The sequence below is a fragment of the Curcuma longa genome, chromosome 1 (assembly GCF_044706935.1).
Source record: "Curcuma longa cultivar G26 ecotype Majalengka, Jawa Barat chromosome 1, ITB_CL_G26_1.1, whole genome shotgun sequence".
Taxonomy (NCBI): Eukaryota; Viridiplantae; Streptophyta; class Magnoliopsida; order Zingiberales; family Zingiberaceae; genus Curcuma; species Curcuma longa.
Window position 1 is genome coordinate 18,955,379 of NC_133861.1, and position 15,396 is coordinate 18,970,774.

Sequence of the window (15,396 nt, forward strand, 5' to 3'; positions counted from 1 at the left end):
CATATTTATCCCATCTAACCTAATATCTTTTTTTATTTAATTTTAATTATTAAATATTTTGTTATAATAAATAATTGAAATCATCCGGTAAAAGATTTGCCTGGTGATTTCTAATCACCTCTCAAATATCTCCTCCAATAGAGGATATTTGATACATGGGGATATTTCTTTAAATATCCCCATCAAATATCTGTTATTAAGATGCCCGATCCTCTAAAACAACTCCTATTAAAATAATATTGACAGACGATTATCCTACCTATAATATTAATTTCATTATCCAAATATAAATATAAAATATACTTTTTTTAAAAAATTTATTGATTCAATGATAAGAAATAAAGGGGAAAAAAATAACATGATGAAAAATATTATTCATCCCCAAAAAACTCCGACATCAATTAAATAATTATTTAAATAATTTAAAATCTTAAAAAATAAAACTAATAAAATAAATTTTAAAAGACTAAAGCTAGGTCGTTTGATGATTTGACCCGCTTGAGCCTCAAGAGCGCCACGACCATGTCAAGGAGAATGGTTAAGTCGTGTTCCATGTTAAAACACTACGATTCATTTCATCGAGAAGCAAAATGCAACACGACTTGTCAAGGGATATGGTCCGACCGTATTGGTTGTTGGAAGCTCGATTTCACCTCACAAGGCTCAGAATGAAGTATGCCTATGCTAGGGAACACGGGATGGCCATGTTTGTTGGACGTTTCGGTTGCTCCTATATTAGTCATCCTAGGTTAAAAATAATTCGTCATCGAGTTTAAATTATGCTTACCAAGTGATAGCCTAGGAGAAAGATCCTCCAGTCTCAACTTCGCAAAATCCCCTAATAGTTGTTGCACTTCTGCTGGTAAATCAGGATCTACATCTATTTGCATTGTTTTTGCAAGACAATAAAGCAAAGACTATGTCTCCATATCTTATATTATCTAAAGCCCTAGATATAGAAAGTAGGTTAGTATTATTGGTTACTAAGATAGAAGTGATTCGCAATGTCCAATCATGATCCATGATTTCCTACAAGTTTGTATTGTCTAGCCAATCAACTATAGTAGCAACATTTCTTGACCAACTCTATTTTGACCAGTATCTCGCTTAGCTATATCAATAGGGTTTCTTGCACAACTTAAGTATCAACATGATGATTTCTCTCCAACCCAAGCATCTCCTATGAGTTGTTAGCATACTCTTGCGAATGACAAAAGTCTCACAGTCATCATCATAAAGCACCTCGCCAACTTTTTCCTTGTCATATACTAGCTTGCTGATTACCTTAGTTTTGCCTCTTATGTTTTTCTCAATCAATAAATTGTTGCCCTTTTGATTCGTAAGTTTCTTGCAATCAATTGTCTCGTGTCCTTGTTTATTATGACGAACACATCTGACAAGAGGTTTAGGATCAACCTGTGATGATGGTCGGATGGAATGTGAATCTTGAGGGTAAGTTGGCCAACTGTTTCGGTTATGTACTTTCACCAACCAGAGCACATTGGGAACTTGCATCCCGCCTCAATATATGTAGTCGTTGAAACAATGTTTGGGGTAATCGAAAGGAAAAAGTGATCTTTCATTTTTTTATTCATATTCTCCCAATTAGTGATCATATCTTTGTCTTGTTTGTCTCATGAGCGTCATAATTGCTCCCACCATATGGATGCTTTGCCTATGAGGGGGGGTTAACATCGTATGACAATCAATTTAAGAAATAATCATTCAACACAATCTAAGTTGCGCTCTTCTTTTTAATAGAAAAATCCTGACTCAAAACCACAATATCATTAATTACAATCAAAGAATAAGAAATCATCATCCATTTTGTTCCACAACCTTCGTAATTTTCATTGCAGTAGTGTACTAGTAGAAACTGGTAAAAAAATAAGTCGAATCAATTTGTCAATAAGAAAATAACTTTCTGATTTTTCTGTCTTCGATAAAACCTGATACAAAATTATGTACATATTAGTTAGTAATGACTAACCTTTAATAAAAAATATTATTTTTTAGATAAAAAAATATATTTGACATTTAAGATCTCACGTCCTTCAAAAACATACCTAAGCTAATTTTGCAACTCCAAAACATGCTTGTAATGAGCTAATTAATTAAACTCCAAAACATGCTTGCACCTGGTGCACAGCCAATCCCCAGGCTTCCACCCGTTGCCTTGTCCGTGTTCAGTGTTCCGCAGCACCTCCCGAGCCAAGCACGTCATTGTAGCCGCCGTTGTAGATCATGTTAATAGCAGAGCAGTTGCAGGGTGCACCGCAAAAGTGGCAGCTCGATCGACTCGCGAAGTTATGGCCACCGCAGAGGCAATACCAGTTGGCGGGCTGGAAGTTGGCAGTAGCGGCGTAGTCGGAGGAGTCACCGTCGGTCGATTTCACGGCACCGCATTGCTGGCAGGAGTCTTCGTCGGTGGTGCATTCCTGGCCCACCGCATTTTTTTTTCAAAGGGCAGGGGCGACCGCCCCAGGCGCCCCCCCTGTAGCTCCGCCACTGGCTCCCACCATGTTGATTTTTATGTATTTGAGTTTGTGTAGGTGTTACGAGCACAGTGCAAGGTTTCTCTAACATGGATCTTCGTGGTACATATAGCTTTAAACAAAATGACATGAAATGACCAACTAATCAATTGTGAATGATATCAAGAATATTAATACCAATTGATGTGACTACAGAATAACGATCCTTAGGTGCTAGCCTATGGATCAACAAAATTTTGATTCAATTGATGATGGAAGAAAAAGGGAAGTGGAGAGAGAGACATCAAAGGTGGCTATAATAGCCTCGAAAATGAAAAATATCCATTAATATAATATTAATTGTATTCATTAATATAATATTAATAAAAAAAATGAAAAGTCTTCATTAATATAAAATTAATAAAGAGCTTTTATTAATATAGGAAAATGAAAAGTTTTCATTAATAAAGAAAATGAAAAATCTTTATTAATATAAGATTAATAAATAAAAACTTCATTAATGGAAAAGTAGGAAGAGTTTTAGATTTTAATAATTTTCTAAGAATCATCATGACAAATTTTCTCTTTTTGGATCAAATAAAATTACATTTGATCTTGATCAAAGCTTAAATATTTCTGAATTAATTAATAATCTAATTAATTCTTATTCAGAAATAATAAATTGATTAATTTTAGTATCCACTAAAATAATAATTGTGTTCATGTCTATGTGCTATGCTGTAGGTTTTATTGCAGTGTAAATTCATACACAGACTAAGGAAGTGCAACATGCCACCCAACGTGATTTGTACTAAAACCACCATGAAGATTACTATGTAATTCAATCTCGACCTAATCATATTAGGATGACAAATATAGTTTAATTTCTAAATGATAAACTCGACCATGGTCAATATTTGGTAACTCCATTACTTCAGGGGCTAAAAAGAGCGGAATGACTCAACACTATTCTCTCTACACTTTGTCGTATACCCAATATTTTTGTGAATCAATAAGTTTTAAAATATTATTTTATCCGTATCGCTTTCCGATTTATCTTGGTCCCCCAGCTACAGCATTTGTTTCTTCCAAATAGGCTGATGGTCAGTGGAATTGAGTCTCATAAGACTGATTGAGATTTATCAAAAATTTTTTTAAAGAGGAACCATCTAAATTCACTGGCTCCAAAGATAAATATTCAAAACAAGTTCATTTGAAAATAGACTTTCGGATTCTTCCCGTAATTTGAAGGGCTAAATTATAATTTCCATAGTTAAACTATGTCCATACGAATAGGATTTTGTGCCGTGGATGTCCGCGGCCTCCTCGCCGCAAACCAGCTTCCCCTGGCGAAAATGCAGTCGTTGGCTGTGCCATTCCCACCGTGTCCTAGAATCATCGTCCCATCCCTCAAATCTAGATCCTGCCTCCTCGTCCATCCCCTCTCTCGTTCCAGTGGCAGACGCTCTCTTCTTCTCCGGCTTCGCTACCCACTGAAGCGTCTCCTCCTCTCTGCCGCAAGCAAATCGCCGCCTCCCCCTGTATCTTCTGACTCGGACCGGCAACCGAACCCTTCAGGTTACCTTCCTTATTGTTTCTAGGGTTTATCTTTGATCAGGATCATTTCTGAAGCTTTCGGGGGCCTACGAGTGTATAGATGCGGAGGCCAGTAGTAACTTACTCCAAGAGAACCAAGGCTCCGATCTTGGTTGGTTACCGGCTTTCCCTCACGTGCTCACGGCCTCCATGGCTAATTTCCTCTTCGGTTACCACATTGGGTAAGCTCGTGATTGCTTGCTGTTTGTACTTTGTTGTGTCGCCGAAAGTCTTGATTTGTCGCCGAAAGTAGATTTGATCCGAAGGGAAACGAAAGCTTTTTTTTTTTAATATGTAAAGAACAATTTGAATATCCATAAGATTGATTCTTTGCAGTACGCTTGATCTGGTATTGCAAGGGACTGCGTTTTGCCAATAATTTCATGCCACCTTCTAAAAGGATTGCCCCATTATATATAGAACAAGGATGCAGGTACTAAAATTGTTCTCATTGTTGACAGAAACTCTAGCATAAAATAATATTTTAAAACCTTGCAATCCTCAATCGTACTTTCCTTTTATTTGCCACCTCTACGACAATTTAAGAGTTATTTCCTTGGTTTTTCTTTTTCTTATAGTGTCTTTGTATAACTACTGAGAGTTTCTATTGGCTGGTTCATCCTCCTTGTTAATGCATTGCAAGTCTTCTTTCTTCACTTGCCAAACTTGAAGTGTGCCATATATATACAGGGTGATGAATGGACCTATTGAAGCTATAGCTCATGAGCTTGGTTTTGAAGGAAATTCTTTTCTTGAAGGACTTGTTGTTAGCATATTCATAACTGGTGCATTTATTGGAAGCTTAGGTGTTTCTTCCCTAGTTGATAAGTTTGGTTCTCGGCGCACTTTTCAGCTTGATACAATACCACTGATGCTGGGGGCACTTTTAAGGTTCATTATATATCCCTTTTTCTAGGCATCTTAGATATCTTTTTGAATGACATACTTTTTTTCCATGTCATTTATGAATAAATTAAAACAAGAGAATTTCATTTGTTAACAAAGTAGGACTGTTAATATTTGTATGTCTTTTGTTACATTGTCAGTTTACTTTTTTGCATGCATATCAATTTTCTTTCTTCATTGATCTTCTCATATGACATTTTAGCATGAATCGTAATTATTTTATTATCCCTTTACAGTGCACAAGCACATACTATGAATGAAATGCTATGGGGAAGATTTCTTGTGGGCCTTGGGATTGGAGCAAATACTGTCCTCGTGCCGCTTTATATATCAGAGGTATATATCTTAAAACAAATAGTTCAATAGAGGTCATCTTGCTAAAATTAATCATGAAATCTGCAATAAAAGAAGAATAAAAACATTCTGGTTCCTTGAGTTGCTATGTTTAAAAACTTTTGAGGGGACCAAGTTCAAATTGTGCAGATTACCAATTGTGCAGATTACCAATAATTCATTCCCTCGAAAGTTTTCAAAATTTCAAGATCAACTTCTGAATTCAAACTCCAAATAAATTTTTTAGACATTGCTCAATTGTCATCTATAATCCTAAGCAAAATCTTGGCAGCTCTAAAAAATTACCTATTTTATCATTTGGCTAACTGACAAAAATCAATTCTCTTTGCAACTTCCAATTTCTTGAACTTTTCATGTGGATAACGCCATCTATGGCTTCTAGATATGTCTTCTCTTTGACAAATCTATGGAGGAAAATTTCATAAAGATTATGTAGCCATAAATAATTTTAGTGTCTAAGACCCTTGTTAATGTAGCGCTCAGAAATGTCAATGAAGCAGGCTTATTGATTGAAGCATTAGAGGCCAGTTTCATGACATATTAAGTACACTGGAGAGATCTTCCTAAGAACAAGTGTAGAATAATATGCCTAATTAAACCAACAGTCACTAAAGACTTGGTTCTAGAGAAGCTTGTTTAGACCTATCTCCCTTATGTTTCCTCAAGAACACTTAACAAAAAGGACTCATCTCTTGTATTATTCAATTTCAGTCTGGTATGGATACTAGTCTAAGATCAGACTGATACAGTACTAATAAATTGGTTGTTATGCTGAGCTGTGTTACCCATTACAAACAACTACAAGAGATATAATACTGAAAACCCTGGAATGTGCAGACTGTTCAATAGATATGAATTCTTCTAAGGTTCTGTAGATTATCAAACTATATGATTCTGGTAAAATTTCTGTACTTCCTCATACTATTTGATATTTTCTCTTTTAAAATTATTTATTGTCTCAAAGCAGTTTCTCAATGCTATGTTTTTCAGGTTGCTCCAACAAAATATAGGGGTTCACTAGGAAGTTTTTGTCAAATTGGAACTTGTCTTGGGATAATTGCATCACTTGCATTAGGGATTCCATCTGGAAGTGATTCACATTGGTGAGGCAGTTTATTTGGTTTGTATTAGTTTTGCTTCTCATTTTTTGAAGTCATTGGTTAGCGTTCCATAGTTTTGGGGTTAGATTTCTACTATCTTATGCCAAATTTGTCATTTCTTAATCTTATATTTTTCTATTTCATTAACTTAATTCTTGTATCACTTGATTTGTGCTAAAATAAATAGATATTAGTTGCTTTTTTAGCGTCCTGATGATCATAGATGCTAGTAATATACTAAGAAGTACAAATTAATTTCAGATAGCAAATATTCTCTTTTTAGGATCCAGATGAATCATACTTCTGACAAGATCCTTAGCTCCATGTGAGACTGCAAATCACTCGAGATGTCAACCTACACTCTCAGAATAGCATTAAGAATCTCCTGTTCAGATTTTGTCTGAATGCATATGAGATGCATAGCTCATAAATGTAGGAACACCACATACACATTTTGGAGCATGCTAGGCATGTGGGACCATGCCAAGCCAGGCAAAGCTGGACCATGGGTGGTGTGATCCAGTTCACCTCTACTTGTAATAAACCTTTATAATACACACTTCCTACCATCTCTATCTTCTCCATGTACATTCTTGCTAACATAACATGCCAGCTTAACGAATACGCCTCCCATAGATGACAATATCTATGTTTTCTGAAAAGATAGAATTTCTTGACAACTTTGTTATTCAAAATATGGGTTAAATTCTTTTCAAAGATCAGAAATGTCCATGTTGTGTGATCCTTTTGCTCCTCCCTGAAGAGCCTAGGTTTCATGGATTAGAGTTGAGAAAATGGACTGTATTTGTGAAAAATGTATCCATTAATATATGTGCTCCCTTTTTTCTCTTTTATTCATGCATTATTTTCTTCATCCAAAGTATGTCCAGCTGTTCTCTGAGTGAAATTATCTAGCTTGTCCATTCATCTCCACTTGTGAACTCAAATATGATAACATGTGCTTCAATCCTTTTGCTTTTGAACTCTCATATATAGGTGGAGAGTATTATTTTATATAGCCTGTACCCCTGGTGTAATTCTCATTTTAGGCATGCAATTTGCTGTTGAGAGTCCCCGCTGGCTCTACAAGGTAATAGTGATTTTGTCAAATAATTCCTCCAGCACTTTCTTAAGTTTCTACAGTAGATTTAAGTTTGTTTAGGTGGGAAGAGTAGATGAGGCTAAGCGAGTTATTGGAACAGTTTGGGGAGAATCAGAAGTTGAAAAGTCTGTAGAGGAGATCCGGAATGTGATTATGGATGATACCAATATTCAGAAGACTAGCTGGTTGGAGCTTTTTATGGAACCCCACAATAAAGGTGGATTAAACATTTAAGTTCAAGTATTTGCTGAATTCTGTTATTTTATTTTCTTTTTTTATGCATTAATACTGATGGACCAACTTATGTTTTTATTTGTTTCTTTTGGTCTACAATGAAGCAAAAGGATACATGATTCTATTGTCTACCCAATTCATACCACCACCTGGTTTAATTTCAGTGTAAATTTATTTAGCCTATCACTATTTAATTATATTGGATAATTTACTCATGCTTGGTTTACGCCATGGACTGTTTCAATTGTGTCACTAACACCACTATAACAATTTGAATCCCATAGTAAATTGAGGATAATGCTGGATTTCCATCAGGCTAACCAAAGTTTCACATTACTCAATTCCTAATATTTTATAGGTTTGCTTTATATTATTCAATTCCTAATATTTGATAGGATTATTTTGTATATTCTATGAAGTTTCTGAAATTGGCATTGGGCTTCTATTCTTTTCCCAATTTATTATCTGTGCTCTATACCTGTGTTGATACATTATTTAGAATGTAGAGAGAGATTGGATGATGACACAGGTGGTTTTACATTGGGGTATGTAGGGAATGTATCCTACTGGGAATCCTAGAAAAATATGTTGATGCCCTCTCATAAATTCAGATTTTTTTTTTTATAAATAACCAAAAAATTTAGTGTTCCCTACTCCGCCTCACATCTTGGTAATGGCAGAGGTAGACTTATTTTTTTCTCAGTATGGGCACACAAAAAAATCATAAAACTTTTCAAGACGATATATATTTGAAAGTTAACACAACATATAGTTATAGAATCATGTTACAAGCCAAAATAAAAAAAGGCAATTTAAAATTTATCAAAATAAAATATTACAATAATCCTCTACAAGTGTTTTTATTTTGAAAATGTGTCATAATTGTTCATAATTAATAGTGTTTGATGATGTGTTATACAATATAATTGACCAAACAACCACTCACCTGTTCATCTCTTGTTCTGTTGCACAAATGACTTTTCCTTGTCTTCGTTGCCGAGAAACTCTCTCCACATGTGTTGTTGCAATATGCTAATTTTAAATGCAAATAGACCAAAGGATAACAATCAAATGTCTTCAACTGCATTATTTTTCTAAATTTACTGACTCCATTTTTATCAAAAAATGCTATATTGGAGTGCATATTCAAAATATAAATATCTAATTGACTTTCAAGCACCATCAAATCTAATGGAGAAAAAAATCAACAAGTGATAACTCTGCAAATCATTATAATTTATCAAAGAAAGCAAATCATCACTTGGATTAAGACAACACATATATGAAGCTTAATATTTACTGCATTGAAATGATATTTTAATTCATTTAACACCAACCAATAACATTTTAAAACAATCTAACTCTATAATGTAAGTTTGAGTTTTTCTATAATTGGAATATTATGTTGTGTTTCTCGCAAAATATCGATACTTTTTCTATAAATAAATTCCCTTCAACATCATAATTTTTTAATTGTCTTACCTTTTTTGATAAATTTACCAATTATTGCATTAACAATATCTGAGCTATCTTCTAGGGCCTATGCTAATTCATGAGCCATGTCGAAATATTTTCATTGTGTAGACTAAAGATAAAATTGAACTACTAACTAGTTTGAAAAATATATAGTTTGTCCTCTGTCTACTATAAGATTTTTCTATTTTGAGAATATCAAGAATATGAACAATTGAATAACACATATGAATAAAGTTTCGTAATGTGAACTTCATTATGTCGTCATTGCTCTTAGTTTCAAATGGTTGATTTAAACCTTGTCCACTTTTGAAGTTCCACAACTAAGCTGATGAGTAATTCTTACTCTGTTAAGTTTTAACTTATTTTTAGTATGACTTGTAACTTTACTCGAGAACTATATTTATTGTGTTGATTTTGGAGATATATATTATGTTTGAAAAATCTTAATTCCCACATGATGACTGTGTAAATAGAATATATAAAATAATTAGAATGCCATTAGGTGCTTTTCTGTAGTTCACATCATTAAGATGGATACAAAATAAACCAATTAAAAGGTACTTTGATAAAAACAATTGTGTGCTTTTGTTAATTATTTTAGTTGATGACTCCATTATAATTCCAGATAACTTGGTTCATATGATTCTAGTGAGTCATTGTAGAGGTTTAAATGGTACATTGTGGTAATTAAATGGTTGTCAAAGTCTTTATTTTGTTTTATAGAGCTCTTCAAAAGGCTAAACAGGTGAAAGTGAGTTTAAATAAATGAAGGTAGCTAAGATATTAATAGCATTTACAATAGCCATTCCGCTGGTCAAAAACTTTTTGGGTTTGTAGAATTGTTTCTCTTTGTTGATATCAATTTTGTTGAGCAGTAAGACACTATATGAGACAGTGTGCCATGCCTAGTGGATCAGAACTACCTCAGATCTCAATCTTGAATTGCATCCTCAAATCAGTTTGTAACTTCGGGTTTTGATTAGTGAATTAAATTGATATCCAGTTTTAAGTGTATTACACTGGTTCAAGTAAATTAACAATCCCACTATCATGTGATGGCACTTTGAATCTCAAAATTGTAAGGTCATTGTTTTTCAGTTCCATTCCTTTTAAATTTTCACGAGTTAGAGAGGATCTTGTGTAAATTTAAATTAATTGATAAAGACACAATTGTAAATATAAATCTACCACTACAGGAACTCTCAAGCATTAGTCTCCGTGTTAAATAGTTGGGTAACAGATTTTTCTCTTTACATTGTTTTCATTCATCCATCAATACTTGTTATGGAATTGAATTGGAAATGTTTGGAATGTGATCCAGTTGCTTTTATTGGAGGATCTCTTTTCATACTTCAACAATTTGCTGGAATAAATGGAGTGCTTTACTTCTCATCCTTGACCTTCCAAGATGTGGGCATTACTAGCAGTGCATTGGCTAGCTTATTTGTTGGGCTCACCAACTTTGCAGGTTCTTTATTCTCTTTCAAAATTGTACACAATTCTTATGTGAAAACTCTAACTGTTAAATATACTTTCAGGGGCGTTATTCGCTTTGACCCTTATGGATAAGCAAGGGAGGAGGAGGCTTCTAATAGGAAGCTACCTGGGGATGGTGCGAAGCTTTCTTATATATTTGGAAAAGGAGATCATTTGGAAATAATTAATCCTATTGGCTGTCTAGTAGAAGTTATTCTATTTCCATATTTTCTACAGCAATTTCGGTTCCTAACCTGGTACTTGGGAGAGATCTAGAGTCATCAATTTGCACTTATATGGAGTTAGCATTTATTTTTGAAAGAAGACATACAAAGGAGGTAAAGAGGAAGAGATGAGAAGGGAAACTCCACCTCTTAGTTTCACATTGCTAAGGAGGCTCATTCAACATACTTAAATTTGAAAACCAAGAGGACTTTTACTTGTCATGACGTTTCGAATTGGATTGGGTTATTGCTTGAGAAGGAGATATATCAAAAGAGGTGAAGAAGAGATGAGGGATCAAAACTTTGCCCCTTACTCTCACGCTGTTAAGTGGTGCTTATTAGGCATCCTCAAAAAGAAGAGATCCCCCATTTATGTATGTACTTTGACATCGTAAGTTGGATTGGCCTTCTTCTTAGGCTTTAACACTAACTATATATGTTATGAGTATCAAAGGATATAGTATGCTTATAACAACTAATTGTTCTGATACAAATTGTATACAAGATCATTTTTTAGGATAGTGTGATAATAGGGAAGAAAAATTACACTGATTATTTTAAACCAATAACTTCAATGTAAGTCCCAATAACTTCTTGTCTTAATTTGACTTGTAGACCCATCTTCTTTGGTATACTTTCAGCAAAATCCGGTCAGGCTGTTCTCATTGTTTAGTTTATAATGAAAGAAATGTCTTTACAGTTCATACCAATCAAAGTATGTCTAATCTAATTTGTGAGGGTGCTTTTAGTAACCATGAGTGGTTTTGGAAACTGAGAACCACTCCAAAGGTTGAAGTCCAGGGAACTTTTGGGGTTCCTTCTCTTTATGAGATCATTTTTTAGGATAGTGTGATAATAGGGAAGAAAAATTACACTGATTATTTTAAACCAATAACTTCAATGTAAGTCCCAATAACTTCAATGGAAGTTTGTCTTAATTTGACTTGTAGACCCGTCTTCTTTGGTATACTTTCAGCAAAATCCAGTCAGGCTGTTCTCATTGTTTAGTTTTCGTTTATAGTGAAAGAAATGTTTATCAGTTCATACCAACCAAAGTATGTCTAATCTAATTTGTTGAGGGTGCTTTTAGTAACCATGAGTGGTTTCGGAAACTGAGAACCACTCCAAAGGTTGAAGTCCAGGGAACTTTTGGTGTTCCTTCTCTTTATGAGAATGCACTGTAAGTTTTTTGCGAGGCTTGACTATGTAACTGACAATAATGAAGATAAAGAAGAGAATTTCTTCCATCCGTGAATTTCGTCTAGGTAAAGGAGTTTATCTAACATGTGAAAGGTAGGCCTCTGATTGTTGTGTGTTACTGACTTCAACAATTGACCACCCTTCCTCATTCCTTCTGGAACTGAGAGAGGCTGCAATTGTTCTAACAATTATTGCTTAGGTTGCTTGAAATTTGACTTCCAGCAAGGTTTTATCAGAACTACAACTAATAATCTGAGGAACATTATGATGCGATATGAGTGTTTATCAGCATTATACAGAATTTCATGGAACATTTCTTTTTCATCCTAACTTGAAGTGTGCTTCATTTCTAGTATTCTAGAGTGGTTGCTTCTTATACAACAAATCAGAGGATAAAATAACAACTTGATTGATCATGAGTTTAAAAAGGTTATCTTTTCCCTTTCATTATTACCTACAAATACAATATTATTCTTACTGATTTCACAATGTTCAATGGTTCTAAGCATCCTTTTTTTGAAGTATATATAATTCATGTACTTCAATGTGTACCCTTCATATATGCAGGCACTTTCAATGTTTCTCATTGTCTATGCCATTAATGATCCATTGGATGAAGGATCCAATCACATACTCTCAATTCTTGGCACGTTGATGTATGTACTCGGTCTGTTCTATATGTTTCATATCTATCTATCTATCTATCTAACATTATGATTGTAGTGCAAAATTTCTCATAACTCATGCCGACATTCTCTGTGATGCAATGATATGGTAGTGAATATATGATTTAGTAGTTTTGAAGTGACAAATTTGTCCTAGTATTTGTCACTTTTGTTTTTTTTTCCTTCTTGAGGAGAAGACAAACTAGTCAACTGAGTCATTTGTAGCCTTTTTTCGTCCAGCCTTATGGATTTTGACATGCTATCTTGAAGTCCTTGTGTCAATTTGCTCCTCTAGACATTTTACTCCTGATGTCATTGCTAGTAAGTGCAACAATTATTGTTCCTTTATCACATTCACCATGCCCTAAGGCCCACTTGGGGTTTTTGGGTCTAAATAGGAGGGGGGTAGGGGGAGAGAAATGGAAAGGTTCCCAAAATTACACATGAATCATGTATCATTCATTTTTGTTTTTTTGCTTTACTCCTCTCTTCTCCCTACTAATTTTCCATTCTAAGTAAACCAAGCCTAAGAATTGAAACTTCAACCCCTTTGAGAAATATGCATTTTTCTGCAGACATTTATATGGATGTTTCCAAAGGGACAAAATTCTTTATGCCACATGTAGAATTTATGTTGATCTTTTAGTTAGCACACGAGCAATGTGACATTGATTGAACTTACCACCTCTAGCTAGGTTATGGTTGTCCGCTCATCTTAACTATCCCATCATTTTCCCTTTAGTTTTGCTAGCAGTCTTATTTGAAATTCTGAAGTAGGTTTAATTATGCACGAACTTATTAGCAATAGCTTCAGAGACTGTACTTAATGACATACTAATTGGGCTCGTAAATAATGGCCAGGATATCTGACTGGTATTAACTTTTTTTTTCATTAATTATGGTCTTGGCAACATTCCCAACTAGGAAAACAACTTAAAAAAAGGAGGAATAGAGTGGCAAGCTGCCATTTGACTGTGTGACCATTCTCTGCCTTCAGCATTTTAAGTCTAGAATCTTTTCTAGTCAGCTATGCCTTTTTTATGTTCCTTAGTTTATACTTGATTTGCATGCAATTAGAATATTTCAAGTTGATGGACTTGCCACAAAATGCTTAATGCCTAACTTGGCAGATACTTCTCTACATTTTCCTGGTAAATTTTGTATTGATTTTTGAGATATATATAGCTTTTCTTGATTGAATTTAAATTTCATGGTATGCTTAAAGAAATTTGTATAGGTAGTGAAGATAGATTTATCAATGTCTATATATAATTCATGGAATACGCATTCGTTTTTTCATAAAACATGTCCCAGATATAAATGATAAAGGAGGATCAGTTTTTCTATTTTGATTGAGGATCTAAAGATGATTAATAAAAACGTAGGACAAGCTTGTCTCTTTCAATTTTGAAGTAAGATTTTCTTGATGGTGTGAAGGTACATATTCACATTTGCTCTAGGAGCTGGGCCAGTTACTGGTATAATTATTCCAGAGCTTAGTTCTGCACAAACACGTTCAAAAGTAATGGGCTTTAGCTTCTCAGTACACTGGGTATGTTTTAACCGCATTTATTATTATCATTATTATTTTTGCCTTCACTATGGAGGAGACATTTAGTGCATCATATATGATAACTATGGTCACAATTTTTTTATTTATTTAATGCATGATTTGGGTTTAGGGCCTCGCTGCTTTAACAATCTTATTTAAAATTAATTTGGATAAAAGCTCATTGAGAACACAGACTTCACACTGTTCTAAGTCACCATACAATGGTTTCATGCAGAAAGTAGCATTCTCGATCCAGGCTATCCACAGTGTTGCAAGTTTACCGTCTACTTTGCATTTTGAGTGGTTTTAGCCTTTTAGGTTAGTATGCATCACCAGGGTGTGGCATGAACCTCTTAACTCGTCAGTAAGACCTTGCTTAAATATCACAATAATGAGTTTGTTGAACGTCAATGATTAGTGAAAAATGCCAACTTTTTGTTCATGGTGCAGCTTATGGACATGCATGTTTGAAATCCATGTTTATAAGACTAGTCTATCATGATGTGTTTTTTTTTCCTCTTAAATATTTAACAATAACCTAGCACCTCGTACGCAACCATTTTAACTTATTTTTTTGGAATCTTGTATGTCAACATTTGCATGTTTTTCAGATTTGCAACTTCTTAGTGGGGCTATATTTCTTGGAATTCGTCGACAAGTTCGGTGTGGGGCCTGTCTATGGAGCTTTTGGCGCGGTTTCCTTGATATCGGCAATTTTTGCAGCCTATTTCATCGTTGAAACAAAAGGACGCTCCCTGGAGGAAATAGAAATGTCCATGAACGCCAGATTATCGGCTAAAGATAAATGATCGAATCTGAATCTAGTCTCGCTTATCCACTGAGCCAGCACGTGGAGTACCTGAATCCAAAACTGGCAGCTTTGTGCGTATCTAATTTACTCCTGCCGACATTGTACAATAAATATTAGTGTAAATCTTGATATATAAATTCTCAATTTTAGTCAATCGATTCAATTCACTGATTCTTGTTTTTTTGTTCAATTTGTTATGCATTAAGTTCATGTGAATTGGCATAGC

At 34.4% G+C, this 15,396-nt stretch overlaps 1 protein-coding gene across 3 annotated transcripts; it reads left to right on the forward strand.

Moving 5' to 3' along the window:
- Window positions 1–3,793: 3,793 nt before the first annotated feature.
- LOC141829997 (putative plastidic glucose transporter 1) lies at window positions 3,794–15,309 on the forward strand. 3 transcript variants are annotated; one of them, XM_074717478.1, is made up of 13 exons: window positions 3,961–4,052; window positions 4,132–4,252; window positions 4,407–4,503; window positions 4,761–4,961; window positions 5,213–5,312; window positions 6,321–6,433; window positions 7,427–7,520; window positions 7,593–7,749; window positions 10,564–10,710; window positions 10,781–10,854; window positions 12,710–12,798; window positions 14,245–14,359; window positions 14,971–15,309. In XM_074717478.1, the coding sequence occupies exons 2-13, from the start codon at window positions 4,132–4,134 to the stop codon at window positions 15,166–15,168; spliced, it is 1,506 nt and encodes a 501-aa protein (XP_074573579.1). In that variant the 5' UTR covers window positions 3,961–4,052; the 3' UTR covers window positions 15,169–15,309. The 3 variants fall into 3 exon arrangements, with proteins under 3 accessions (XP_074573571.1, XP_074573586.1, XP_074573579.1); XM_074717470.1 differs by lacking the exon at window positions 4,407–4,503 and having other exon boundaries at window positions 3,794–4,052; XM_074717485.1 differs by lacking the exons at window positions 4,407–4,503; window positions 14,245–14,359 and having other exon boundaries at window positions 3,794–4,052; window positions 14,971–15,139.
- The last annotated feature ends 87 nt before the right edge of the window (window positions 15,310–15,396 follow it).

Bases quoted from the DNA above. Each gene is read 5' to 3' on its own strand.
- LOC141829997 (XM_074717470.1), top strand. From the start codon at position 3,830: ATGCAGTCGTTGGCTGTGCCATTCCCACCGTGTCCTAGAATCATCGTC. The intron at 6,434-7,426 runs GTGAGGCAGTTT...TCTCATATATAG, and splicing joins TCTGGAAGTGATTCACATTG to GTGGAGAGTATTATTTTATA. The intron at 7,750-10,563 runs GTGGATTAAACA...AATGTGATCCAG, and splicing joins TATGGAACCCCACAATAAAG to TTGCTTTTATTGGAGGATCT.